The sequence below is a fragment of the Dioszegia hungarica genome, assembly GCF_025882075.1.
Source record: "Dioszegia hungarica strain PDD-24b-2 chromosome Unknown MKK02contig_8, whole genome shotgun sequence".
NCBI classification, from domain to species: domain Eukaryota; kingdom Fungi; phylum Basidiomycota; class Tremellomycetes; order Tremellales; family Bulleribasidiaceae; genus Dioszegia; species Dioszegia hungarica.
The window spans coordinates 5,371,732-5,397,485 of NW_026515770.1; the positions used below are offsets into that span (position 1 = coordinate 5,371,732).

Below are 25,754 nucleotides of genomic sequence, written 5' to 3' on the forward strand. Positions count from 1 at the left end.
ACAGTCTATAGTTGGTTATGCATCTAACGCTATTCTCGCTCCTTCAACGATAATCTCGTGCTCGACCTGCAATCAGCTCAGCCCCTTCAAAGAGCTCTAGCTCACCTCATGTATTCTCGTTTCCAGCTCTTCTAATGTCTCTCCCTTTTTGATCTCCACCTCCCTCACAACGAGCGGTTCCCCCCTATCCACCTCTTTCACTACACGATGCACCATCGCCCCTGTCCCCTTGACCTCTCCTTTCCCAAACGCCTCATACGCCCGCCCTATCGCGTTCGCCCCGTCAAACGCCCCTGGAAGCGCCGGATGGAGATTGATGATCGGTACGTGTATAGCGTCTAGGAACGCCGGCGAGAGGATGTGCATCCACCCAGCGAGAACGACGAGGTCGGGCCGGCTCTCCATGACCCGCTTGGCGACTTCGGCATCGTATTCTACTCTCGTAGAGCCGGGGTTCTTGGTGAGGTAGGTTTTGAGGGCGCAGATGGAGGTAGGGATGCCAGCGTTTGAGGCTCGGGTGAGGCCATAGGCGTTGGACCGGGAAGAGAGGACGAAGGTGATTTGCCCTGGTAGCCGCGGGGACTGCGAGGCGTCTATGAGCGCTTGGAGGTTGGAGCCTAGATATCAGCGGGGTCCGAGCTAGAGTCGGGGTGTCTTGGCTGACCTGAGCCTGATATAAGTACTGTGATTCGCTTCATGATGGGATGAGGTATGATGGGGATGGACAGATAGAGTTTGGAAATTCTGAAATTACGCTTGAGCTGCAGCTTCATCTCATTCCCTTTTCGCCCAGCCATACATAGGTCTTACATCTCCATATACCATCAACGACCAGCATCATGGGCAAGTCCAAGGCACGAGGCAGTAAGAAGCCCATCGCGAAACCCCCAGCACCCGCCGCACCACCCTCAGCCTCAGCTGCTCCACCTACATCTCGCCTCCCGCTCCCCCCGCTCATCCCTCTCGATCTCGTTCCCTCTCCCCTTCCCTCATCACTCATACCCCCCTCGACCTCCGTCGACCTGAACGACCCCAACTTTCGTACGGCCTGGCAGAATTGGACAACATCCGCCCTGGGGCGACTGGACCAGCTTCCCAAGCTATCCCAGAGCCAGCTGAATGCCATCGCCGGCGCAGCGGCGGGTATCGACGGTTCGGCGAGTCTAGGAATAGACCTCCCGGCGAGTCTGGCGGCGCTGTTCGAGGCCAAATTGACGCTGGATAGGGAGAAGGCCAAGTTGGTGCGGATGCAAAAGGAGCTCAAGGGGTACAAGGATGCGGCGGGCGGGGCGGTCGGACCAGAGGCAGCAGCGGCGGCGGCGCATGCGCATGCTATGGCGCATGCGATGGCTCATGCTCAGCACCACATGCACGAGCATGATCATGGGCATGGACATGGTCATGCGCATGTACATCCGATAGGAAATGGGAAGGGCAAGGAGGTCATGCACGAGGAGGACTATGGGGAATGTACATGTCACGAGTGAGTGCAAGGCAAGTGCGGGCTGACGATAGACACGGGGAGGAATACTACGAGTCTGAGGAAGAATGCTACGACTGCGATTGCGACTGTCATGGGTGCGAACATGACGAGGAGGAGGAGGAAGAGGAGGAGCGGGGGAGTACCCTAATAGACGATCCGGAACGATTCGTGAGTCCACCCTTCACCGAAGCTGACAGCAGGAACTTGCCGTACGCGAACTGTTCAACTGGATCAAAGCCGTCGTCTGGACCATCGAGCAAGCCGCCATAGTTGCTGGAAAGCGTACAGGGAGATGATATGCATTACCCCTCAGGGTTGTATCCATATTTTTACATTACCGCTTCCTCCGCTCCGGTGTCTGCATGGCGAATTGTATAGCCTGGCTCCGGAAGGCGATACCGCGAGTGGTGTCGATGAGGTCGGCGGAGGGGGTGGTGTGGGGACGGCTGATGTGCAGCATATTTTGTTTGAGATCAATCTTGGCGTCGATATGCGAATCGCGAATGAGATTGACGATCCACTTTTCGCCCTCCTCATTTGTGAGGTTGAGCGTTTTTGAGAGGTCACTATTGTCAGCTACTTCAAGAGGTCTAGCTCACCTGATATCTATCCGCTGATGAATCCGGCAGAACAACTCGCTAATCAACCACCTGGCATTCTCGACAAACTCGTCCGCATACCCCGACAGGAAAAAGTCATTCCGTACGACATTCTCCGCCACCGCCAGCCTCTGCTGCGCCTTCTCAAAGTCAAAGTCGACAAAGAGATCCTTGAGGAAGGATGTGACCGGGTCCGAGTATTGATATTCCTCCATTTGGACGATCCGGGTGAGTTCGCGGATATGGTCTCGGCGAGACGTTTTTGAGCTCCGGCGAGAAATGATGGCGGCCGCGACGGCGTACCGGAGGAGGTGGGGGCAGGACGTTTGGATAGTGTTGAGGTAGGAAGGGGTGAGGAACATGTCGAGCAGGCCCTGGAGGGTTTCGCCCAGGTTGAAAAAGACAAAGAGGGACCAGTGGAGGAGCCATGTCCGCGCCTGAAGCTGGGTGAGAGGGGAGGATTGCGAGTCGATGATATCCCGAAGATCCTTGACTTCTGTCAAGGCCGTCTCCCATTGTCCCAGCAGGATATTCGAGGCGAGTTTACCCCAGTGAGCCGAGAGGTTGAGGTCGTGCGAGGGGGAAAAGATGAGGAAGTGGTAGAGGAAGTTGGCGGCATCGCTATATGCGCCGAGCGAGTATTGGTACTGCCCAAAGTGGTACAGCGCGTTGATCTGGTCCAGTGATATCTGGCATCAGCTACGTCAAGGGTTGGACTCACGTTATATTCTGACCGCAACACGTCCAGGTTCTTCTCCCGATCCGCTCCGCTTCTCAGCTTCTCTACCGCCGCCGGGTCCTCCATTACCTTCATCACTGGCTGCGCCTTCTCCTGCAGATCCTTGTACCGCCCCGTCGCCTCGTCTCGGAGCTTTTGGAAATCTACCATCAGCTCCATCACGTTCCTTGAGCTCACCTGGTGCGCTCCCGCCAATCTGCTCCTGCAGCTGCTGCACGTAATCCACCATGTTGGTCCCCTTGACGAGCTCATACTGCGCCCGAGCTAATTGTTCGCTGGGGAAGAGGGCAATGTCGGAGAGGTGGGCGAGGAGGGGAATGGCGAGATGCCTATCCAAATGAGGGATAAGTTTCTGCCTGTCAGCCATAGCTTCGCCTCTCGCTGCAGTATACGCACTTGAGTGAGATCGTACTCCGCCATGATGCCTGAATGTATGCTGTATGCAATAGATGTAAGAGAACAATAGATCAGAGGAGGCGCGCCTGCACGAAAAGATAATCCCGCTATTCCCGAAGATTTGAAACATGTGGCAGGGTCACATTCCTTGCAATCAACTACAGCTGAGAAGGGGTGTCTATGCATAGATCATCTAGTCTGTATCGCTCGGATAGCACGCGCAGCGCTCCCTGGCTTCCTCAATGTCCCCAGTAGCCCTAGTAATGTCGTAAGCAGAACGACACTCCCTGCTTGATGGGACGCCGCAAGAGGGATTGGGACGAGGTACAGCAGGGTCGTGATGCCTAGCGTGACCTGTCCGACCGCTGCGAGGGCTACGCCATTTGCCCAGCGTTGCGTGTTGCGCATGACGTTGGCTCTGCGAGCGAGGAAGGGGATCGAGAGAAGGACAGCGAATGTGGTCATTGCCTGTTGTCAGCTCGACCTTGGCGGTTGACTCACAAAGACGCGATGGTCAAACTGGGCAGTGACGGGGTTCTCCAGCATGTTGCGCCACCAAGTATCCCCCTCTTTCTTGGAGTATCGCTTGTCCAGCAGCTCATCCGTTGGCGGGACGAGCCTACCGCCCATCGTGGGAAACTCATTGTACACCAACCCGGCGTCCAGTCCAGCGACAAAGGCTCCCGAGACGGCCGTAAAGAAGACCATACCGAGCGCGACGAATGGCAGGCGTCTGAAGCGATTGATGGCGGGCGTAGCGTTGTAGGTCTTGCCGAGCATGTCACGCCGGACACCGATGGCAGTAGAGACGATGCCGACGTATAGGGTGAGGGCAGCAGCGAGGTGGGCGGCGAGACGGTATTGCGAAACCCGGGGGACAGAGTTGGTGTCAATGATTTCCTGGTCCAGGCCGGACTTGACCATGTACCACCCTATGACCCCCTGGAAGCCGATTCCGAGGCCGATCGCGGCGAGCTTGAAGGGCAGGGCGCGAGGAAGCTTGTACCGTGTGCAGTAGTAGATGGTGGGTACGATGAAGCTGTGGGTCAGCATATAACTGGTCGAATGGCGGAGACTCACGCAACGCCCAGTACTCGTCCCGCGATCCGATGTGCCCATTCCATGTAGAAGATCTTCTTGAACTCGCTCATCTCGATCTTGGAATTGGTCCTGAACATCAGCTCAGTCATTTCCCACAGTGTTAAGCTTACATGATACCCTCTGGCGAGACCCTGTACTTCTCCCACTCGACATCCCACTCGGCATTCGAGATCGGCGGCAAGATCCCCGTGAATGGCTCCCACTCGGTGATGCTCAGCCCGGACTCAGTCAAACGGGTTAGACCACCAATGACCACGATACCGAATACGAGAGCCGAGCAGCCAAAGAGCCAATTTGGCAGCGATCGGGGGATGACTACTGGCTGAACGGCAGTAGCTGAGGAGCTCGACGTGGACGCTGAGGCGGGGGAAGGGAAGGGGATCGAGGCGGTGGCGGTGCTGAGCGGGCGGGAGAGGGGACGGGAGGGCAGGCGGGGGAAAGTCCGAGGTAGACGTGTAGCTGTCCTGAACGGGGTGGGTATTGAGGCGCAGCGAAGGGGAAGGCGCTCGAAGGTGGGCAGAGCGAGCCGTTGGAGGCCGATCTTGAGCGACATGCTGGATGGGAACGGCTTGGCTCAGCCAGAGCACTGTAAATTAAAGATGATGTGACCGATCTTAAGCGCGCTGAAGCAGCAACTACTGTCTGTCAAGCTATGGTATTGATGGCGATATAGAAATACAGATCGCAAAGCCGAGAGCTTTTTGGTCGGATCAAGATCTCGGATCGGGCAGGGGCAAAAAGGTCACGTGCACACCTGACACACGCTCCTCCCCGCCCGTCATGACGCGTTCACCCTTCTCTTTACACTCCCTTTGTACTCCCTATTCCCCACACACCCCCGCGACCGCTCGTTCCCGCCTAACGAATGTGTACATAGTCCTACATATGGGCCAATCCCTCGCTTCTCGCCGACCAGCCCAATCCCGCTCGGTCGCCCCTTCTTCACTACCCGCACCTATGTCCGTCCAGCCCGCATGGGACCTGCTTGTCCAGCGGGAACGCCACCGTGTCGCCTACTCCGCGACAAAACGTCCCAAGACGTCCGCGGAGAAGTTCTACTCGGTCGTCGAATCCGCTAGTAATCGCGAGTGTAACCGGTACTCCAATATCCTCGCTTATGACCGGACGGCGGTCACTGTAAATGAGGACTATTTGAACGCGAATGTGGTGAAGGACGGGTATGGGAGATGGTGGATTGCTTCTCAGGTAAGATGGAGGTGGGAGCGTAGCTGATTCAAGGCCCCATTACCCAATACATTCGAGACGTTCTTTGACGCCATTCATCACAAGGCCGCCTCGAAACACCCCCTCATCCAGGCAGAGACGGACGGAGCTATCATCATACAGCTCACAGGTGACAGAGAAGCAGGAGCGAGGAAAGCCGACCCATATCTCAAGTAAGCTCACAATCAACTCCGCTGATGTAGTCTCTTCAAAATTGATCGGCAAACTCAGCGACCAGAGATCGCTTCTACCATTACAGAGTTCGAGGTGGATGGGGTAGAGGTGAAACACTACCAGTTCAGCGGGTGGCCAGACTTTGGAGTCCCAAAAGGCGATGGGGTCGAAGCGCTCCGGCGGCTCGTACTGGAGATTGGCGAGGTCGGGAAGGGTAAGGAGGTCTGGGTACACTGGTAAGTAGGTCTTCTGGTACAGCGCTGACCATAGCTCGGCCGGAGTAGGGCGCAGTGGGGCCTTCATCGCGCTATCATCTCTGATGCTGCCTCGCGGAACGCACGGTGGGCAGACGTCTCCTCTCGGTCCGCTACCCGCCCCATTTACGGATGACAAGGTGGCTCAGACGATCGATGGGATGAGGGAGTGGCGAGGAGCGCTTGTGCAGACGATGGAGCAGCTAGACCTTGTATACAGTCTCAGTAAGGCCAGCTCGGCGTGATGTCACAGACAAAGTTGTACCTGCTGCATCAGAACCTTATTTTCAACTCCACATTCCTCGCGCACGGGTCGCGTTCTGTTCTCCATCTGCGCGCCAAATTCGTGCTCCCTCCATCCGCTTCACATCACTCGCCCATCATGCCCGCCTTCAACACAAAGCAGTACCTCACCCACGCAACATACCACCAATGTCTCCTCTTCGCATCCTTCGTCTTTCTCCCCCGCTCCAGTAAAGTCGGGACCCAACGCACCTCCGCCGACCGGCCCGAACACCCCTTCCTCACGCCCATCACCTACAGCCCGATCAGGACGATGGCGTGGTACCTCATCGGTGCAGGAGTGTGCGCTATGCTCTGGGGTCAGCATCTCCGGACTTGGTCCGAAGGGGGAGTCAGGATCAAAGATAGGGATGAGCGCGTCAAGCGGACTGCAACCGTCAGTTTTGCGCTTCCGCTTAGGGGGTCAGGCTGAAGATACAGAGATTGAAGGATGCGGGGATAGCTACACTCATTTCCATCCCATGCCTTTTCGTCCTGCTGTACATACTCGGCGCTCCTTGGAAGTGAGTGTTCCCCAGGCGACGAGCTGACCCCAGTAAATCGCTAGAAACACTCATGCTCTCTGTACAATTCGCGCTTCTGGTCGTCTGGCCCGCTGTACAAGCTATGGGTCTCCCATCACTCGGCTCTAAAGGCTTCGCGCATCGGTTCAAGTACACCCGGATGTTCTGCTCACTGTCGTAAGCCGCTTTTGGCCTGGTCACTTTGAGCCTACGCTGACTCCCAGCCCCGAAACACCGGTTGAGCGCGTCATGGTACACTCCACGATCGGCGCCGTACTAGGGACATGGGCAGGGGCTATACTCCTCGCGCTGGACTGGGATCGACCTTGGCAGGCATACCCTCTCACGCCAGCTTTTGGGATGCTCGTTGGCTACTCTATAGGCAACTACGTCGTATGACGAATGCAACAATCTTCCCTTGACCCATGAGATCACATCCCCCAGTCGAAGGCCGGTTATAAGATAGCTATGGACCTTGTGCAGGCACGACCAGCCTCAACCATACGTTCCCCCGCATGGATTTCTCCCTCACAACCTCCCATGGCCCCTTCATTGCCCGCCTCGGATCCCCATGGCCCAATCGTTTCTCAATCTCCGCTTTGCCTTCAACCGTCCCCTCCGCTTCGAGCGATACGATTCCTTGCCACTCTGGCGCAATTCCCTGTGTCGGTTGCACCTCGAACCCGGTAACGTGGATGTATCGCTTGGCCGTGACTCGCGCGCCAGAGGAGACGGTCACGTCTCGCCGGTCGTAGGCTAGTCGAAGAGCACTCATTGCTTGACTGACGAATGGGGCGAGGTCGAGCGAGAGGATGATGGGCGATAAGAGGGGGTGATAGTAGGATGGAGGAAGGGAGAAGGCGTCAATGTAGGAGGGGAGTTGGCCGAGCCTGTTAAAAGCGTATTCGAGGGGGACGAGTAGGTGCTTGACAAAGGGGACAAAGATGAGGATGTGCCCGGTTCCTTCTGGTCGAATAGCAGTATTGACCTGTCGAGTCAGCCGTAGTAAGCGGAACAGAGTGTCAGGCGCGAGGGATGTGGCTTCCGTGTCCTTCGCAAGGCGCAGTTATCTCTGCTACGAAGCGATCGGACAGCGCGGAGACATGAAGGGCCCGTCTATCGGAATCGAGGAGAGTGATGCAAGAGAACTCACGACTAGATCTCCCAAACGCAACCGCTTGGTCGCTCCGCACTTGTCCAACTCCTTAACAGTCCACATCGCCCCTTCCGCAGATGGCCATCGCGGCACCCTTTCCGACAATGGCACAAACACCCTCAACACCGGCGCCCTTCCTAGGGTATAAGGCGGGGGCTGATCAAAGATCGGCTCCACCCGCGTCGGCTGGACCGGCTTGGGCGATGGTGTCCGTCCGTGATCGCTACTCGCAAAGCTCGCCCTGAGCAGGTTCTTTTGGCGATGTTGCACCGAAGGCCGAATGGAGGGAGAGCTCTGATACGAGAATACTGATCCCGGCCGTCCCGATTCCGATGAGGTGCGAGACCGCTGGCCGTCTCCAGATTTGAAGCCGTACCGCTTTGGCTGGGGGTACGAGGGAGGGGGTTTGATCGATGCGTTGGAAGGCATCAGGCTGTTGCTGCGTTTCCGGGGAAAGGAGAATGAAGCAGCGGAAGAGAGGGACGCCATGGATCCGCGTCGGTGGAGAGAGGGGTCAGGGACCATATCCGCCGGAGGAGTGGACGAGAGCGGTGAGGGCATTACTAGCTCAACGAGCCGCTCATGACGCGCCATCCTACTCAGACCGGCTATCGTGGGCTCGGCCGCGGGCGGGGGCGCCTCTGCCAGCTCCTCGTCGTACGGCAAGTCCGGAAAGCAGGTCGCAGGGAGATTGCGGAGGTGGAGGACGACGAGGGTGTAGGATAAGCAGAGATGCTGGAGCAGGCTATGCCACTTTGGGGGATAGGTGTGGTATGTCGCAGGGTTGTGAAGAAGGGCCTCGACTGCAGTATTAGCTCAAGTATGTCACCATAACTCACGGAACCCCTCCCAGACTGTCAAGTTTGGCCAGCTCCTCCCTTTTTCAGAGTCCACCTTGATTCCCCATTCTCTTGTTACCCACCTTCCCACCGCCTCGCCTGTGAATGCCTTGCGTATATTTGGAGACGCCCCGACTAGCGACAAGAACGAGTTGACCGGTAGTACCGGCAACAGTCTCGCCTGCACGCGTGGCTGAGCCACAATATACGCCAGAGTCAACCGTCTGGGCCGCCGAGCAGCTTTCCGGAAGACCTGCGACTGGCTCGGAGATGTTGGGGACAAGGCTGGAGAGCGATGCCGTGGATCGATGAGGGCGGGGATGGTAGGTGAACGGGGGAAGTCGATGATGGGGATGCTTGGATGTGAAGGAGATTTGGAAGGGGAGCTGGAAGAGAGCAGGTGCATGTCCGCTCCGGATGCGGACTTTCCTATGATGGATGGAGGGCGCGGGAGAGGCCGAGAGACCCGCCGCTCGACAACGGGTGGGGAGGAAGGATTACGAGTGGTGGGTCCGCGATGTGCGAGCGCATAGGCGCTGGCTTCCGAGACCGACGGATCAGGCATGACGGTCGCATTGGAGCTGGTCCGAGTAAAGGGAGACGGTCGGGCCTCTAATGGAGGCGGTGCACGATGCGAGCTGGAACGCTGTGGACGAGCGGGGGGTTGCGAGGACGCGATGATTTCCAGCTTAGGAGGGCCAAACTGAAGAGGTGTAGGGAGTGTGGACTGTCGAGGAGCAGCCGCTCCGTATGGGGAACTGGAAGTGCCAGGTTGAGGGGGAGAGTTGGGCGGTGAGGCCAATGCGGGGTATACTGGAGGGCGCTGATGTTGAGGGGAGATGGGGATGCTTGGCGAGCCGTTTTGGACACTGCCGCTGGGTATTCTCCTAGGAGGCACCATCTCATGCGATCTCTGCGCGGCCATCGCAGGATATATTGGAGGCCTAAGCTTCGCCGGTGTGTTTGGGGCAACATCCCTAATCTCCAACCGCGATAGCGATTTCGCCGCGCCCGCATCACCCGACACTCGACGTGCTGGACGGGCAGGCTGTTGCTGTTCATACGGTACTCCTCCGACCGGGTGCGGCTCCCGGAACGCTATCGGCGCCGTGAAGGACCGATTCTTCGACGGCCCCCTCAGCTGGCCGGGCGGGGTTGGCAAAGGCGGAGAATCGATGAACGAGCTCATGCTCCCATTTGACGATTTCGAGAATGACATCCGCCGCAGGAAGGACTTGCGCTTCTGTCCTTCACTGCCTGGCGATGGTGTCTGCTGTTTGGTCAAGTGCATGGTGTATGCCAGACAAGAAGTTGAAACATCAGCAGAAGTGGGATCGTTGTGCGACTTTGCAGCAGCGCACAGGTGTGACGTCAACATGGCACCACGTGGCTGATTTTGCATCATGCTTCCCGCACAATGTCCTCCTCTGCCTTCATTACCCGGCGATATACTCGAACTATGGCATAGAGGGGACGCTGATCTGGTCCAAAGAAGCCCGCAAAGATTGTGTGTCACCCATACTACTTGAACCTTTTGCATTTGACTTCTACTGACGACTATAACTGTCCACCATACCCTTCCCATCTAAATCCTCTAATTATAAACGAATCTTTTACTTCTTGTAAGGCGCAGTGACGTTAGAGTCACGGCCGAGACCAAGAGCCTCGGCGACACGGAAGGCGAGATCGACGTTGCCCATGACACCGCGGAAGAGCTCGTGGCCGGGACCAAAGGCGTAGATGGGGACATCGACGAGGGAGTGGACACCCTGACCGTTGGACCCGCCAATGTTACCGGACATGCTGAACCCGCGCTGGTTGTCTGCGGGGTTGAAGAAGAAACCGGCAGATGCGTTGGCGCGGATGGCCGGGACACGCTGAATGATCAGTAAACCTATCTTACCAGTCCCGCTCAAAGCTTGGTACTCACTTCGGATTGGTTGTTGACCTGGAAATCCTCACGCTTATCGGGGAAAGCGGACCATCCGTGAGCAATAGTGTACCGCGGGTCCCAGTTGACCTGGATATCAGCTCGATTCACTCCAAATTGACCCGCTCGGTACCGAAAAAGCCTTCCGCACAGTTGGGACGATGGACTTACGGGGAACCCGGGTCCGTTGGGGCCCTTGAAGATAGTCTGGTTGTTGGGAGCAACACCAGCGGGGACCTGGTAGGCGGAAAGACCGGACTGCTCGTACACACCAACAGCGTTGCGCTTGGCACGGTCGGTGGTCTGGGCGTCGAGGTACTTGGTGTCGGCCGAGCCAAAGACGTCAAAGCCGTGTCCGTGGTCGGCGGTGATGACGACGAGGGTGTCGTCGAGCTCCCCGATCTCCTTGAGGTGCTCGAGGGTGGCGCGGACAGTGTCGTCGAGTTCGAGGAGGTCACCAAGAGCACGGTCGACATCCTGTTTGTCAGCTTGGCCATCACCTTAATGGACCATGCAGACCCACCTGGACGTGCATCTCCTTGTCGATGAGGGCAGCCTCGGACATAAGAGTCCATCCGGTACCCCTGGCCTTGGCACGAGTCGAGAGGATGTCAATACTGCCTATCAGCTCGGGACATCTCGGCTAGACCCGATGTACTCACGCCTTGGTGGTCATCTGCTTGAGTCCGGGCTGGTCGTAAGCACCACGGCCACCGCGGGGCTTGACGGCGAGGTCGAGGGCGTTCTTGTAGACGTTCTGGTCGAGCCAGGTAGAGATGTTGCCCTGGGTGAAGAGACCGAGCGCGCGCTGCGAGTTGTCGAAAGCCTGGAGCTGGGTGTTGTTGAGACCGAGCTGGTAGCCGAACTGCTGCCATCGCTCGAACTGCGAGACATTGCCGTTACCGGGTCCGGGGAGGAAGTCCTCGGCACCACCACCGAAGAGGAGATCGACCCCGCCCCAGGGGAACCAGGACTGGTTGCCGCCTAGATGTCAGCGGAATCTAAACAGGATAGGGTAGGCTCACTGATACCGTTGAGGTACTGCTCGATGATGGAGGTGTACTGGGCACGCTGGGCGGTGTGGGCGCAGACGGCGGCGGGGGTGGCGTCGGCAATGTAGGCCTTGGAGACGATACCGACTTGGCCACCGGTGATACGACGGAACATCTCAAAGACGGACTCGACGGCGGGGTTGCCAAAGCCGCGGCCAGTGGAGTCGCTGAACAGTCAGCTACATACTGATGCGAGAATCGCTCTTAAAGATTTCAATATTGGCTTACGTGTAGGCGTTGAGACCCTGCGCAAGTCAGCTCAAGAACTCTGGGAGAATAGACTGAGCCCACGTTGACGGTCATCTTCTTGCCGGTGAACAGAGCAGAAGCAGAGTTGGCCGAGTCGGTGATGAAGGAGTCAAGGGAGTGGGTCATCTGGGATCCGTAGGCGGGACTGATGTTTCAGCTTATACTCCTCAGAAAAGGGCGTGTTTGGGAGAGGCACTCACGCCTCGTCCAGCTTGAGAGTAGTCTGGTACTTTCCGTTGATGGTCTTGTGGGCCAAGAGACGGGCAGCGGAGATCATGGAGGTGGCCACTGAAAATATCAGCGGAGTCCATGCGGTCCGTGCGTCCCCACTTTCCCCACTCTACCCGCCTACTTGTCCCACCACACACAAGCCTTCCCCGTATGAATACCCCTTCATCAACCTCAGGAATGGTACTCACTACCATCACCGACAAAGAAGATCATGTTCTTGGCCTTGGCCACCTTGGCCAGGGGCTTGACACACCACTTGGCCTCGGTGGTCATACCATTGTTGTACTTGAAGACGACGCGGTAAGTTCCCGGGTTGTGCAGCTGGACGTTGCGGTACGACTTGGCGAGGACGTTGACGGGTGTACGAGCTCCGGCATCCTGCGCAAAGTAGTCCTCAAAGTAGGTAAAGTTGTAGGACGAGACGGTGGATTCGGGGACGCCGAGGAACTGGGTGATAGGGACGAGCTCGGCACCCTCGCCGCCGATGTGGAGAGAGAACTCGGGGTCGACCTTACCGCCGTTGTAGGCCTCTGTACCGTTTACGGGCGCCTGGGCTTCGATTCGGATGTCAAAAGTCTGACCAGCGATGAAGTCGGTTTGGTCCTGCTTGTCAGTTGAGCCAAAAGAGAGCAATAGGCGAACTTACAGGAGGGAAGACACAACCCAGCTTGGGGCATGCACCAGTACGCCTGAAGCTCTGAGCGAGGGCCGAGGACGAGACCAGCGCGAGAAGGAGCACGTTGGACAGCATTTTTGTCGAGGTTCAAGATGGGGATGGGGAAGAAGAGGGAGTTGAGGAAAGAAGTGCATTTGTTAAGTACCGGCGCCGGTCTCCCATGCAGCCATCCCGCCCATGCTGCCCTTGGCGGTTCCTGACCGGGCTAAACACGACCACCAGCGACAAGACACACGAGGGGAGAAGCTTCGATCAGCAAGAGATGTTAGTGGATCATTTCGACGCACGTTCCCTCGGGCTTCGAGCTTTACGCAATGCCCCTATTTCGGCCGAGCAAGTTCCGGCATGGCAGTGGAGAGCAGTGGAGCCGCCTCATGTAACATGCATGATATCTGGAGCCATCTTGCCTGCTTGGTACTAGTGGGTGGGCGAGGCGATCGATGAACGTGTGTGCTTGATGCTTGCTGCGCGAGTCTTCACGATGCACGAAGCAATGGTGGACATCCGGCTAAATCGGGATTGAGAACATTCCTCGAACTCAAAATGGTGTGAACAGGTATGGTGCATGGCCCACACCCTGCTACAACCACAACAGGCGCTTGACCCCATAATTCATCCTCGCCGCTATGCTCGTAGATGCGGATGCTTCCGCCACACTGCTGGTCAGCCAGATCCTCGCAAGTGGGGATTTTACATACCTCACGACGTCCTCTTCCAAGATCGGCAGATCATGGCCAAGCCCACTACATGCGGCATGAACACGTTTCACTATCCTCGCTGCTACCGCCTGACACGTTTCTGTCGGATTGGCATCCATTTCGGAATCGATATCTTCATCCTCGAAGGATGAGGCCCCACGGGCGACAAACTCGCGGGGTAGGACCTTGAATGCGAAGAATTCTTCGGTATTGCTGGGTGCTGAGCGGTTCTGGAGCGAGTAGGTAGAGTAGCGGCCTTCGTGTAGGGTGAAGCGGACGACGAGGCCGGCATTCTCGGTTCCGTCTCGGCCAGACTCTTGCAGCGGGGAGATGATGTATGCGCCTGGTATCAGCTAGATCCAAGGGAGACTCACCTCTTTGCAGCCCAGTAATGGAGAGCAGAGGAACGCGGGTGAAGCCGACCACTTTGTCCAGGGAGTAGTTGAACGAGACGACGAAAAGAGCGGATTCGGTGAGGAGGACGACCTTCTCTTCGAATGTAGCGCTGATCTTGACGTTGGGGTCTTGAGGGGAGAGTACAGTCCAGCCTGCCAATCGTTGCTCGCCGTCCAGCACGCGTGCAGAGCTCGTCTCGACTGTTGCGTCAGCTAAAGCTTCACAGTGTACGGGCAAACTCACTAGCAGCAGCCCTGACCCTGGACAGCTGTATCAGATTTGACGCATCCGAGCTGGTCATAGTCTCCAGGAACTCGCTAAAGACGCTGAGGTTGCGGTGACCAAGGAAGAATGAAATGACAGCTTGAGCAAAGAAGTCGGATACCTGATATCAGCTGACCCTTAACATAACTCACAGCTCCGTAAAACATCCTGCTCAACGAGCTGACACCATCGTGTAGCATCCCCGATAGATCCCTCTTTCCCGTCCGCACAAAGTCTCCCTTCAGAGCCGAGGTATGCGCATAGCACAGACTGATGGTATCTCCGTTGTTTGCCCAGACTGCCATCAGCTCATCCCCGCCCAGACTCACTATCGTTGAATGCCCGCTCTAGCTCCACGCCTTTGCTCGTCAGCCCCAGCTGCGCCAGCATGATGCTCAAACTCCGCCTCGCTATGGCTGATTGTACAACATTCGTCCGATCCAGACAATCGATACAACTATCATCAGCCCAGTCTAAGCTGAACTCACTTTGATCTAAACACGCCCTTCTGCTCCCGCACTACATCCCGGTCCAGGACCCAAGTATACCCCATCCCGTCAAAGTCCAGCTCGGCCGTCAACTCTGATATATTCTCCCACTTCATCCCCTTGCACTTGGCGTGAAAGTCGAACGGCTTGTAGGTGACGTCTTTCCGGTCGAGGCTGGCAAGTAGCTCGCCATAGCCCATCGTAACGGCGCCTTCCTTGCCGTGCTGTTCTGAGAGGTTGATGGCGGTCTGAATCAGCTCAATCTCACGGGTACTCACTATATGCCCGTATCTAGCGACGATATCGTCAAAATGCAGATTCGCTACCGAGAAGGCCTTCTCCACTGGCGTGTCCAGCACTGGCGGTGGCTTCATGGACCATGGCTGCTGGGACCACTTGAGCGGTATGGAGCCCCTGATCTGGACGTAGCTGAAAGTAGACACCTTCCCCTCCACCTCCGCCCGCAGGATCATCTCCGTCTCGACAAAGTTTGCAACATGCCCCTGGTCATCGATACCCCGCCGCTGATACCGCAGGCCCGCCCGGTCTTTGCTCCGCCGTGAGACGACACAGAGTTGGATAGGCGTATCCTTGTACTCCGTAGGTGTGATGGGCGCGGGAACAGGGATGACAGCGGTCTGTACCCATCCCTGCATGACGGGGAGGATGAACGAGTGGAACCCGGAATCGATGAGGTCTTTGAGGAGGTGTTCATTCCAGAAGAACCGCTTGTCGACTCGTCGCCAGAGAGGGATATGGATGTCCGGCTCCACATCGTCCGGCTGGGTTTCTGGGCGATCTGACAGTGTCGGCGATTCGGCCAGCTTGCTCCCCTCCTTTGGCTCCACTGTCGCACTCCCCAACAGCTCCGCCAGTGCGTCCGCCGACTTGAGCCGGCTTTTCAGCCGATGCCGCTTGTACGCGATCGTCCGAGTGAGGTCGGTGGAGTAGCTGTAGAAGAAGCCACCGCCGCCAAACTCGCGCAGGATCTGGGAGATGATCTTGGCTTCGACCTCGCGCCGGGTCGCGCGGGCGCTGGGAGCGTCGTTGGAGGTGGAGGGTGGGTCATCATTGTCGAGGTTTGTTTCCAGAAGCGTTTCCTCCTCGTCGTCTGAAATAGCGCCGTCTCGTCGGGTCTGGCGACGTGGGAATGGCCACTTGAAGCCGCCGCTCGCACGACGAGCTTTCTGCCATCAGCAACGTTGGTATGGTACTCACCAGAAGCTTTTCAATCTCCTTTGCAGCTCTATCCTGCACAAGCGGTATAGCCGCCAGACCTTGTACTGTGTACACCTCGTCCGAGCTGCCGGGGAGCGCGGAGGTCGAGGCGCTCGGAAGGATGATGAAGAGGTAGGACACTATTGTCAGCGGGTTCATAGATCAACTCACCATCCCACAAGGTGACCACGCCCAGTATTCCAGCTATAGGTAGCGCTGATGAAGAGGTCTGCTGAGGTGTTGGTCGCTTCCTAGCCTTTCCCGAAGCCGTCCAGTCAAACGACAATCCTTCCGCACCGTCCTTGACTGCCGGATCAATCGAAACGCCGTCGCTGCGCAAGCTGAGGTAGAGCCGCCGGTGCAAATGTGGCGGCATGGGCGGGACTACTAGACGCGCTGGAAGGCCAGGTGAGGACCTGCCTGTAGCTGCTGCTAGCATGGAGTGGGACATGGTAAGGGGTAGTGGAGCAGAAGATAGAGGTCGTCCGATCCCACTTATTAAGGTTTCAGCACGGGCGACATTTGGCTTGGTGACGAGCGTAAAATTAGCTCGGACGAGTTGATCAACTACCCATCAACCGCCCAATTACCCTACCCTCAATCATCAGACAGCTTCGCAGCAGCACACGATGCCTCCGCAGAGGCCGCTGAGGCTCGAGGAAGGCGCTGCCAACTCCGAGCTGCCTTCGAGGCGGGTCTGGAACGTGGTGGAGCTCAGAATCAATATAATGCGCTGCCTCGCACCGCCGGATCTGGCGGCCATGATGCGGGTGGAGAGATATGGGATGGGACTGGTTGCGCAGGAGCTGTATGGTGTCATCTCGCACGAGCTTGCGAGCAAGACGTGGTTTAAAGGGACATTGTAAGTTCAGAATTCACTCGTCCAGCCTGATTGGACTGTCAGTTCCTGATGGTCAGGAACGCGCAGAGATGTACCGCGCTGCTGTGCGAGAGATACACAGTGTATATCCTCTCTATCCGGACGAGGCGCTCTATATGCGCAAGCGGCACCCAAATCTGCGCACGATTCGTCGCATGTTCCAGCGTGCCCTTCGGTCTTCTTGGACTATACACCATTTCGACTCTGGCAGGACGGACGAAGCACACGGCGCCCAGCTCCAGCCGCAATATCCCGAAGATTGCGGAGCTCAGCATGCGACTCTCCATCGCATAGCTCATTTCCCCCTAGGCTCGATGCCGCCTTCCCAACCTCTCGGCTCGATTGTGACCTACGCGGACGGTCGAACGGCGGCAAGATTCTTCACTCTTATTCTTGCCGAAACAGGAGCATCGCAGTCTGCTTCGTGGCTGACCGCAATTCGGTCCAATGCCATCGGGGACACTTATCGGACAGTGAGACTCGGATGTCTGCCAATCACACTCGGCGACCTCACAAACATCTACGTGCGCCAGGCGGGACGGCCGTTCAATCTGAGACTCGGGTGGATCGATGCGCGCTACATCGAGCGCTTCCTCGTCGGCTATTTCCAGCGCTTCGCTGAGGTCGCTTCCAGCGGGGCGGGATCGGTACGTGGAGGGAGCCGTCGGCATGTCTTTCGAAGACTTCATCGCCCTGATACCATGTATCCGGTTGGACCTGCCAAATCTCGAAGAATTCCACATCGCATTGAAGGGGATCGAGACCGCGGAGGCGTTCTGCGGAACCCTGACCAGCCATGGTCACCTCTCCGCGAGGGGAAAGGTGACATCGTTGCGCATCATCACGGCCGATCATGACCCTCCACTCTTCAACGTTATTCGCTCGGTCACGCCCCTGCTAGCCGGGAAAACGCGCCGATGCTGGCTATCGGAACCGAACGGCGTTTGTGGGGATCGGCAGCGCAAGGCGAAGTGCGCCTATACCTGCGTGGGTGAGTTGTTTGATTTTTTGGTACAGCGCAAAGCTGACGCGAAGCAGTCAATCAGAGATGCGCCGAAAATACCTCGAGGAGGCCGATTTCGCTTCACTTGGCGTCGTCGAGCCGGAAGATCTCATGTCGCTCGCTTACGATAATGCTGGGCGGCCTATACCATTGAGGAAAGGAGGGAGTAGGACGGCGAGGCAGCGCAAGCAGACGCAGAGGGTGGGGGAGTGAGCGAAAGTCGGGACAGCTGCACGACAGGCTAGGAATGGCGGATGGCGGGCTGCGAAGGGAGGATATCGTACGGCAGTTGAGGAGCAGGCAGATCGGACAGGAGTGGTACACACAGGCATCAAGTGGCTCGAGCAGCAGACGGATGGATCATGCAATACATACCTATGAGATATGGTTCAGACAGGAAGAGCACTCTGTAATGCCACCATGTCCGGCTCGTACCTTGTCCATGGGTCACAATTTTGCACTTGAGTCTAACGTGAAGCAAATGCTGGAGAAGACAACGCTGTAAGAGTAGATCCGTGGTGCATATCCAAATGTCTACTTCTTTCCCCACTTCTCTACAATTCCCCTACCCAGAGACGGAAGATCGGGGGTAACCAGATCCTGCTTGCCAAAGATATCTACACACTCATCGTACTCATATGTTGTGGTGTACGCGGTCTGGAATCCAGCTGCCTTGGCCGCTGCGCAGTCCCAGGCATGCGAAGCTAAAGTCAGCTCGACCCAAACATCTAACTCACCAGCAAAGACCGAGACCTCTCCGGGCTTATCGCTACCAGCCTTCTCCCTTGCAAACTTGTACACCTCCGCCTCGGGCTTGCCCGCCTTGACCATGTCCGCCGACAGAATGTGGTCCAGGGGCATCTCGACGCCCGCCTTGTCAAAGTAACCCTTGACCCGGTCGACATTGGCGTCCGAGCAGCACCACACCTCAAAGCCGCCATCCCTGAGGGTCTGCATCATCTCGCCGAGTCCCGGACGGGGCCTGAGCGCCTTGTACTCGGACCGGATGTACTCGAGGTCGTCCTTGGTGAAGAACCCGTTGAGGTCCTTTTCTGGGACGCCGGCCTGGAAGAGGACGCGAGTGAGGGTGGAGGAGAGAATGTCGAAGAAGGGTTTGTACTGCTTGATCTGGGAGAGGTAGGAGTAGTCGCGCTCGGTACCGCAGACCCAAGCGTAGAAGAGGAGCTTGGAGGGGATACCGTATTTGGCGAGCTTGTCGCCGAGGCGGGCCTGGACGGCATGTGCGCCATTATCGTAGGAGACTAGACGTCAGCTAGATCCCAGCATAATGATCCGGACGTACAACAAGTTCCCACAACGTCGACTGGTACATCAGCCAAGTCCTTGAAGCTAGCGCTTGAAGCGAGTCAATGTGAACTCACAGACTACGGAAGGCATCTTGTCTGGGCGTGGTTTCGGTGAGGAGGCTGTGAAACGGTACGAACTTGAAATTTGGAAGGTGATGCGAGCTGATGTGGAGAGCAGTGCTTGAGTAGGACACGGGTCCCATCTCCTATATAGCGCCTTATCTGTGCCCCACTGCTCGGCTCGAGCCTCGCGCATGAGTGCCGTGATAGGAGCCCCGGCGGGTCCGGAGCTTCGGTGTACGGCAGAGTTGTACGGCAGCACACACAGCCGGCGCGAACAGCGCCGGAGCTAAAAGCCTCGCTTAGAGAGCTGCTTACAGGCGGAACTCAGATCCGAAGGTGAGAGAGCTCAGCATGAATTTCGGACCACTGACACACCATCGATATCTTGAAAGCAAGACTTCTGTGTATACACCTGTGTCAGATGAGATTTAGACTCCCCACTCTCCGACGTTCGATTCCCACTACCCATCACCGTACTTTTGCCACCCCTTCAGCCATGCCCTCCCTCACCACCGCTCCCGATGCCCACATCCGCCTGTTGCCTGCTGCGAAGCAGGGGCTGCCCATCACCACCACCACCCAGGGGCTGCAGGAGATCGCCCACAACCATATCACAAAGGGTCTGGGACGACTCCGTGACCACGTCTTCAAGGAAGGCAAGGGGCTGCGCGTGCTTACTACCGTGAGCGCTCGCCCTGACTGAACTGATTGTAGGATGGGCGCAAGCTGCTTGACTTTACATCTGGTATCGGAGTGACTTCTCTCGGCCATGCCCACCCCGACGTCACAGAGGCCATCATTGCCCAGGCCCAGTCCATCATCCACATTCAATGCGCCATCGCCCTATCGGAGCCTTATGTCCAGCTCGTCGAATCGCTGCTTACCATGATGCCCGACCCGAGCTTGGACAGCTTCTTCTTCTGGAATTCCGGATCCGAGGCGGTCGAGGCGGCCATCAAGGTCGCGAGGGCGTCTACTAAGCGGAACAACATTGTGGTCATGCAGGGTGGATACCACGGGCGGACGTCTGGCGCGGCGGCATTGACCCGGTCAAAGACGTCCTTCTTCAAGGGGACTGGGCCTCTGATGGTGAGCTTGAGTCTGGACGAGCTGACCCCAGCCATGCGTCTACACCACCGCCTTCCCGTACTGGCACCCCATGGGCGTACCCAAGGAGACATCCGAGGAGGAGCTCGTCCGCCAGGCCAACCTCTCCATCGACAATCTCCTCCAGCAGCAGTCCGCCCCAGAAGACACAGCTGCCATCTTTGTCGAACCGGTCATTGGCGAGGGCGGCTATGTCCCCGCCCCCAAGGCGTTCCTCCAGCATCTCCGGAAGGTCTGCGACAAGCACGGCATTCTCCTCGTTGCAGGTGAGTTTGGGAGTTGACGTAGCTGATGTTAGACGAGATCCAGACTGGGTTCGGACGGACAGGAAAGATGTTTGCTATCGAGCACTCTGGCGTCAAGCCGGATCTTATCATCTACGCCAAGGGCTTTGCGAACGGAATGCCCATCTCGGGCATTGTCACCCGCAAAGAGATCATGGACTCGATGCCGCCAGGGTCACTCGTGAGTAGAAGGTTGACCTAGCTGACCTCAGGGTGGAACCTACTCGGGCAACGTTGTCGCTTGCGCCGCCGCACTCGCCACCACCACCTATATGCGCACACACGATATCCTCGGAAACGTCAACGAGCGCTCCGAGCAGATCTTTGCTGGACTCCGTGCTATCCAGGCCGACACTGCTAATGGTGGATGGATGATTGAAGAGGTCCGCGGAAAAGGAGTGGGTTTTGAGAAAGGACTAGCTGACATCAGTTAATGGTGGCGATGGAATTCAAAGACCCCAACTCGACCCTCACCTCATCCCACTCCAAAGGACCCAACGTTACCCTCCCGCCCAACCTCAACAAGCTCGTCCAGGACGCTTGCATGGATCGCGGTCTCCTCACCCTCACCACCAGTATCTATCCCGTTCTGCGCATGATCCCGGCGTTGATCTTGTCCGAGGCGGATGTGGAAGAGATGCTGAGCACTATGCGCGAGGCGGTCAAGGAGGTGGCGAGGCAGGTAGAGGGTAAGGGGGAGCCAGAGCAGACTGGTGAGGTCGTGGGCGCCGCTCACGGTGGTGCCGAGGGTGACTAGTCAGTGTCAGACGGGTCAGCAGTCTTAGAGTATCTTGTATTCTGCAGCTACATGCATTGTCGTCTATCAAATTCTTGTCATCTGAAGATAGCTTGAACACGCTTGACGATCTCTTCTGGACTTCCTCTCAGATCTGACTGTCAGCTCAGGCCCACAATTCCAACGCAGAACTTACACTTGTCCACGCCCTTCCCGACACACCGCCCCAAGAACGCCTTCCAAGCACCACCAATCAAGTCCCCAGCTTCCTTACCCACCCTATCTCGCAGATCAGGATCACCCCGACTGAGCGGGAACTGCGCGCAGATCGTCTCGAGTTCGGCGAGCCGATCGAAAAACTGCATCGAGGCGTCTTTGAGGTGCTGACGCTCGGTCGAGGCGGTGATGGTGGGGACGAAACGGGTAGGTTGGGGAGCCGCGGTGAGGAAGGAGGTTAGGGATGTGAACTCTGAGAGGAATTGTCTGGATATCAGCCAAGCTCTGGCCGAGATCGGGCAAACGCACGATTTTGCTTCTCTGTATGCCTTGTTCAGCATGTCCTCTGCGCCCGGACCGATGATATCCGAATTGAGGGAAGCGGTGGTGTTTCGGATATGCGACACTACGATCAGTCATTACACCGGGGAAGCACTCACGATTGTTCAGCAAGAATGTCTGAGCTATTGGCTTTCGCATATTGCCAGATCGCTGATTGAGATTTATGATCAAAGTCCCCAGTACGTCGGCTGCGACATTAGCCAATCCTACACTGAGCAGACTGTCACTGTACTGACCAACAAAAAGATGGACCACTCCACCCTCTTCCTCTGCACCCCGTACTGGACTGGGCGCTTCTTTCTGACCCATCAACCAGCTCCTCTGGCTTTGACTGCTCCCGAGAAGCCCCTCGACCGTCTTTTCGTATCCAGGCAATGTCTCGAGATACGTCAGGGTCGAGTAGGTGGTATCGCCAATTGCTGACGATGGTGCCGTGCCTTGCCCGGTAGCAGAGCGAATGTCGACCAGGAGCTCGGGGAAGGAGCGGATGGAGAGCTGACGCAAAGTCGCTATGTGGCCTTGCAGGGCGGACGTTATCGAGTATGCCGAGTTCTGAGGGGTATCAAGCATGGAGAAGCACTTGGCTGTTGCTGGCTCCCATCTGCTGTGAAGGCGAGTGAGAGATTGGTACAAGTCGAGAGCGACGAACGCGTGCGAGGCGGGAGAGCGTTTGATGGTGGATACGGTGGGTGTGATGGAGTTGTTGAGGGTGTTGAGCGGCGCGGCGAGGGTAAGAGGGAGGAGGTCTGCCGGTGGCGACGATGGGAAAAGAGACGAGATGAGGAGCGTTTCAGCCTAGAGTCAGCGAACGGTATCGCGGTACTCACCTCTACTAAGACCAGCAAGACCTCCCAGCACGTCGTGATAGCCTTGACCTTCTCCCGACCCCTGCCGCCTTCCCATATCCCGCCTTCATCCACCTCATCTACTCTCGCGACGACAGGACCGAGGGTCCGCCGAAGCCATTCCCCTCTTATATCCGCCAGGCCTCGTACGAGCTGGTCCCGCTGGGGCAGCGCAAGCTCTTGCGTCTTTTTGTGTGGACTTCGGGGATCTGTGTATTGCTGAAGGTGATTTGAGAGCGGGACAAGGGTCTGGAGTGCGGGAAATAGGTTCTGAGGGGTGGGTGGACCTGCCGTCAGCCAAGTCTAAAAGATTACTCACCACTCGATATAAGATGATCAGGATCTAAAAGCCTGGACGTCCCATCCCGCGCTATTTGCAGGAATAGCTGTACCAGGCCTTCCAGCCCCACATCCACCAATCTCGATAGATCCTTGACACCGGCTTCTCGTGCACCACCCCGTCCTTCGACTAGACCTCGCCACATCCGCTCCAGATCCCCTACCACCGAATCCATCGCCCCGAAGTACTCTCCGAGAGCCATAATGTCCGGTCCTCGCGTCAAGATGGCAGTTTCATCTGCAGGTGTGGCGTTTGCGGATGGCGGTGCTGTACCGCTCGGCGTGGCAGGAATGGGGGCCAGTGAAGAGATAGCAGGACCCAGATTGTACCCTTCCAACTTGGAGCGGGAGGTTGTGGCCGGAGGAGGCACAGCACGGGCAGGGCGGGTAGGTTGAGATACCTGGCGGGCATGAGTAGGGGGTTGTGTCAGGCTCGAGCTAGACCCCGAGGCTGCTGGACTCAGAGACGCCAATGTAAGGTCGATATCTTTCATCAGCAAGAGTCTGGCTCTGGGTGATGGACGTACTGGTCGCTTTCCGCGCAAGCACTTGCAGTCCGAGCGGAGCAATTGTCTTGTCCAGCCGAGAAAGACGCGTGTCAAGTTGTCCGAGGATACCTCCATGTCAGAATCGCGACATAGCGCAGTAGAGATGTCTCACTAGTCATTCGCTGACTGAGAAGGTTGGTCTTCAGCAGATGCTGATCCTGCTAGCGTCAGAGCGCGAACGGACCCAAGGGAGACGGACTTGCCAGCAAGGCGAGGTCCGCCTCTTCGTCCATCTTGTTGGCGCCCAGCGGGGCTGTACGCTAGTCGTGATCAGCTTCTGGAGGCGACCCCGATTCGCTGGCCCTAGTATAGCTATGATCGTCAAGTAGATAAGCTAGAGAGATCAGAAGAGGATGCCTTTGCTGTTGTTGCCTGGTCGCGGTCGAGTTGGCGGCGTTACGGCAGTACACGTCATAGCCTTGTGTCAGCATTCCTCACCTGTTACGCACAGAGATAGACGACAGCTATTCACCGTCAGCCTAATATAGACACCACCCACCATGCTATCTTCCTCCCATCACCGCACACCATGGAGTCAGTACAGCAAGTCGCCTCAGCCGTCGCAGAACAACTCAACCTCACCACCAAGCCTCCCGTCGAGCCGGATGAGTGGCTCAAGGCGAGCGAAGTGGAAGAGATCAAGGGGGATGAGGATGGCAAGGCGGAGCAGATTGGCGAGTTGATTCGCAAGATGCAGAATCACAACTTTGATGAGCACCAGCACAAGTACCGAGGTACTCATGTAAGTCTACCTAGCAGTCCAGGCTGACTTTAGGTTAAATCCCTCGGATTGGTCAAGGGGACTCTTACGGTCAAATCGGACCTCCCCTCCCACCTCCAGCACGGCCTCTTTGCCAAGCCCGGCGCATCCTACCCCTTCATCGGCCGCTATGCCAACGAGCCCTCCTTCATCAAACCAGACTTCGAGAAGGCACCCCGCGGTTTTGCCTTCAAGGTGTTTGGCGTTTCCGGCGCCCGACTCTCCGAGGACGGACTAGAAACGCAGGACTTCCTCATGAACAATGCGCCGATGGTCGAGTTGACGGACATCGACACGACGCTGGAGATAATACAGTTGAGGGAGAAGTACTTTGACTCTCCAAAGACGCTTCAGCTGGAGCTGGCAAAGAGGAGTGATAGGATGAAGCAGTTTGCTCCAGGCATGCTGCCGAATCACTACATTATCGGGGACGAGTTCTTCACTCAATGTAAGTCTATCTAAGGCTGAGCTGATGGTAGCGTCCTTCTCATACGGTCCATACGCCGCTCACTACTCTCTCACCCCCACATCCCCTGACCAGCAAGAATACCACAACAAGCTCATCCCGTCGGACGCTTGTCCCACCTTCCACCGCACATCCCTCCACGAATACTACACTTCCCACTCCGCTACGTACACGTTCCGCGCCCAGTTCGCATCCGACCTCACCAAGCACGCGGTCGAGGACGCGTCGACCGAGTGGGATGTCAAGACTGCTCCTTGGCATGACATTGCCACGCTCGATATTCCGAAGCAGGAGACGTACAGCGATGCGCGGAGACTGTGGTGGGAGGAGAAGATTGCGCTGAGCCCTTGGAGCGGATTGGCGGATCACAGGCCATTGGGGAGCATCAATCGCCTGAGGAAGAAGGTGTACGCGATGAGCAGGGCACATCGGGCAGAGGGGAATGGGCAGGAGGTGCAGTTCCCATCCAGCGCAGAGGAGATGCCCGAATAGACAGCGCTGTACATTGCTATGGAAGATCATGTATGTACAAGGACATCTCTCGTCCGCTCTTTTCGGCCCTTGCTTCGTCCTCCCGCACTGCTAAGGCACATACTCGCTGCTGGTTCAGAGCACCGCTAAGCCTCTCGTTCGCCGTTCGCCACTCCTGAGCATCCCCCGCCACGGCCTCCTGGAGTGCAGCAGCCGCGCTATTGACGTCGGCTGTAGCTTGTCGCAGGGCCGCCAAGCTGAGCAAGAGCAGATCCCCCTCCTGCTTGATCTTCGCCCTCCAGTACGCTGCCTTGGACTCCCTCCGGCGTATTGGCCGCCCGTCCTCATGATAAGAGAGTTCGAACAGCTGATATGGCTCGGTGACGTCGAGAGCGCCAAAGTCGGCCGTCTCAG

At 57.2% G+C, this 25,754-nt stretch overlaps 13 protein-coding genes across 13 annotated transcripts; 5 read left to right on the top strand and 8 right to left on the bottom strand.

The window, feature by feature from the left end:
- Positions 1–15: 15 nt before the first annotated feature.
- On the bottom strand, positions 16–698 carry MKK02DRAFT_37400 (phosphoribosylglycinamide formyltransferase; the record flags this gene model as incomplete). Its single annotated transcript, XM_053089642.1, has 3 exons — positions 16–66; positions 106–617; positions 665–698. 3 exons carry the CDS (start codon positions 696–698, stop codon positions 16–18), a joined length of 597 nt encoding a protein of 198 aa, XP_052946897.1.
- Positions 699–839: 141 nt separating this feature from the next.
- MKK02DRAFT_45832 (uncharacterized protein) lies at positions 840–1,779 on the top strand (the record flags this gene model as incomplete). Its single annotated transcript, XM_053093636.1, has 3 exons — positions 840–1,483; positions 1,516–1,651; positions 1,684–1,779. 3 exons carry the CDS (start codon positions 840–842, stop codon positions 1,777–1,779), a joined length of 876 nt encoding a protein of 291 aa, XP_052946898.1.
- A 38-nt stretch (positions 1,780–1,817) lies between these two features.
- On the bottom strand, positions 1,818–3,241 carry MKK02DRAFT_27165 (putative eukaryotic translation initiation factor 3 subunit 6; the record flags this gene model as incomplete). The annotated part of the gene is made up of 5 exons (XM_053087316.1): positions 1,818–2,049; positions 2,083–2,771; positions 2,804–2,964; positions 2,999–3,173; positions 3,218–3,241. 5 exons carry the CDS (start codon positions 3,239–3,241, stop codon positions 1,818–1,820), a joined length of 1,281 nt encoding a protein of 426 aa, XP_052946899.1.
- Positions 3,242–3,406: 165 nt separating this feature from the next.
- On the bottom strand, positions 3,407–4,871 carry MKK02DRAFT_26650 (putative cytochrome c oxidase biogenesis-related protein; the record flags this gene model as incomplete). The annotated part of the gene is made up of 4 exons (XM_053087232.1): positions 3,407–3,685; positions 3,719–4,256; positions 4,298–4,387; positions 4,429–4,871. The coding sequence occupies 4 exons, from the start codon at positions 4,869–4,871 to the stop codon at positions 3,407–3,409; spliced, it is 1,350 nt and encodes a 449-aa protein (XP_052946900.1).
- Positions 4,872–5,275: 404 nt separating this feature from the next.
- On the top strand, positions 5,276–6,780 carry MKK02DRAFT_34160 (protein-tyrosine phosphatase-like protein; the record flags this gene model as incomplete). Its single annotated transcript, XM_053088860.1, has 6 exons — positions 5,276–5,524; positions 5,558–5,715; positions 5,845–5,952; positions 5,987–6,182; positions 6,224–6,649; positions 6,673–6,780. The coding sequence occupies 6 exons, from the start codon at positions 5,276–5,278 to the stop codon at positions 6,778–6,780; spliced, it is 1,245 nt and encodes a 414-aa protein (XP_052946901.1).
- Positions 6,781–7,242: 462 nt separating this feature from the next.
- Positions 7,243–10,062, bottom strand: MKK02DRAFT_45835 (uncharacterized protein; the record flags this gene model as incomplete). The annotated part of the gene is made up of 3 exons (XM_053093637.1): positions 7,243–7,764; positions 7,930–8,735; positions 8,772–10,062. The coding sequence occupies 3 exons, from the start codon at positions 10,060–10,062 to the stop codon at positions 7,243–7,245; spliced, it is 2,619 nt and encodes an 872-aa protein (XP_052946902.1).
- A 322-nt stretch (positions 10,063–10,384) lies between these two features.
- Positions 10,385–12,984, bottom strand: MKK02DRAFT_45836 (alkaline phosphatase; the record flags this gene model as incomplete). The annotated part of the gene is made up of 11 exons (XM_053093638.1): positions 10,385–10,648; positions 10,702–10,791; positions 10,873–11,178; positions 11,225–11,318; positions 11,364–11,685; positions 11,727–11,920; positions 11,982–11,998; positions 12,045–12,147; positions 12,203–12,290; positions 12,422–12,836; positions 12,880–12,984. The coding sequence occupies 11 exons, from the start codon at positions 12,982–12,984 to the stop codon at positions 10,385–10,387; spliced, it is 1,998 nt and encodes a 665-aa protein (XP_052946903.1).
- A 505-nt stretch (positions 12,985–13,489) lies between these two features.
- MKK02DRAFT_26437 (putative lipid phosphoinositide phosphatase of the ER and Golgi) lies at positions 13,490–16,412 on the bottom strand (the record flags this gene model as incomplete). The annotated part of the gene is made up of 10 exons (XM_053087192.1): positions 13,490–13,565; positions 13,608–13,950; positions 13,982–14,203; positions 14,247–14,388; positions 14,420–14,565; positions 14,597–14,724; positions 14,756–15,003; positions 15,034–15,925; positions 15,957–16,113; positions 16,145–16,412. 10 exons carry the CDS (start codon positions 16,410–16,412, stop codon positions 13,490–13,492), a joined length of 2,622 nt encoding a protein of 873 aa, XP_052946904.1.
- Positions 16,413–16,602: 190 nt separating this feature from the next.
- MKK02DRAFT_34162 (uncharacterized protein) lies at positions 16,603–18,069 on the top strand (the record flags this gene model as incomplete). Its single annotated transcript, XM_053088861.1, has 4 exons — positions 16,603–16,835; positions 16,861–17,397; positions 17,441–17,824; positions 17,889–18,069. The coding sequence occupies 4 exons, from the start codon at positions 16,603–16,605 to the stop codon at positions 18,067–18,069; spliced, it is 1,335 nt and encodes a 444-aa protein (XP_052946905.1).
- Positions 18,070–18,390: 321 nt separating this feature from the next.
- On the bottom strand, positions 18,391–19,254 carry MKK02DRAFT_37405 (haloacid dehalogenase; the record flags this gene model as incomplete). Its single annotated transcript, XM_053089643.1, has 3 exons — positions 18,391–18,560; positions 18,594–19,118; positions 19,239–19,254. 3 exons carry the CDS (start codon positions 19,252–19,254, stop codon positions 18,391–18,393), a joined length of 711 nt encoding a protein of 236 aa, XP_052946906.1.
- Positions 19,255–19,722: 468 nt separating this feature from the next.
- MKK02DRAFT_25779 (putative ornithine-oxo-acid aminotransferase) lies at positions 19,723–21,374 on the top strand (the record flags this gene model as incomplete). Its single annotated transcript, XM_053087089.1, has 6 exons — positions 19,723–19,908; positions 19,941–20,315; positions 20,347–20,592; positions 20,622–20,798; positions 20,830–21,015; positions 21,048–21,374. The coding sequence occupies 6 exons, from the start codon at positions 19,723–19,725 to the stop codon at positions 21,372–21,374; spliced, it is 1,497 nt and encodes a 498-aa protein (XP_052946907.1).
- A 77-nt stretch (positions 21,375–21,451) lies between these two features.
- MKK02DRAFT_37407 (Cullin repeat-like-containing domain protein) lies at positions 21,452–23,876 on the bottom strand (the record flags this gene model as incomplete). Its single annotated transcript, XM_053089644.1, has 10 exons — positions 21,452–21,507; positions 21,550–21,836; positions 21,879–21,975; positions 22,010–22,099; positions 22,148–22,706; positions 22,739–23,043; positions 23,076–23,549; positions 23,623–23,712; positions 23,756–23,801; positions 23,847–23,876. 10 exons carry the CDS (start codon positions 23,874–23,876, stop codon positions 21,452–21,454), a joined length of 2,034 nt encoding a protein of 677 aa, XP_052946908.1.
- A 296-nt stretch (positions 23,877–24,172) lies between these two features.
- MKK02DRAFT_25817 (catalase-like domain-containing protein) lies at positions 24,173–25,361 on the top strand (the record flags this gene model as incomplete). Its single annotated transcript, XM_053087096.1, has 3 exons — positions 24,173–24,385; positions 24,419–24,851; positions 24,883–25,361. 3 exons carry the CDS (start codon positions 24,173–24,175, stop codon positions 25,359–25,361), a joined length of 1,125 nt encoding a protein of 374 aa, XP_052946909.1.
- Positions 25,362–25,754: the final 393 nt, after the last annotated feature.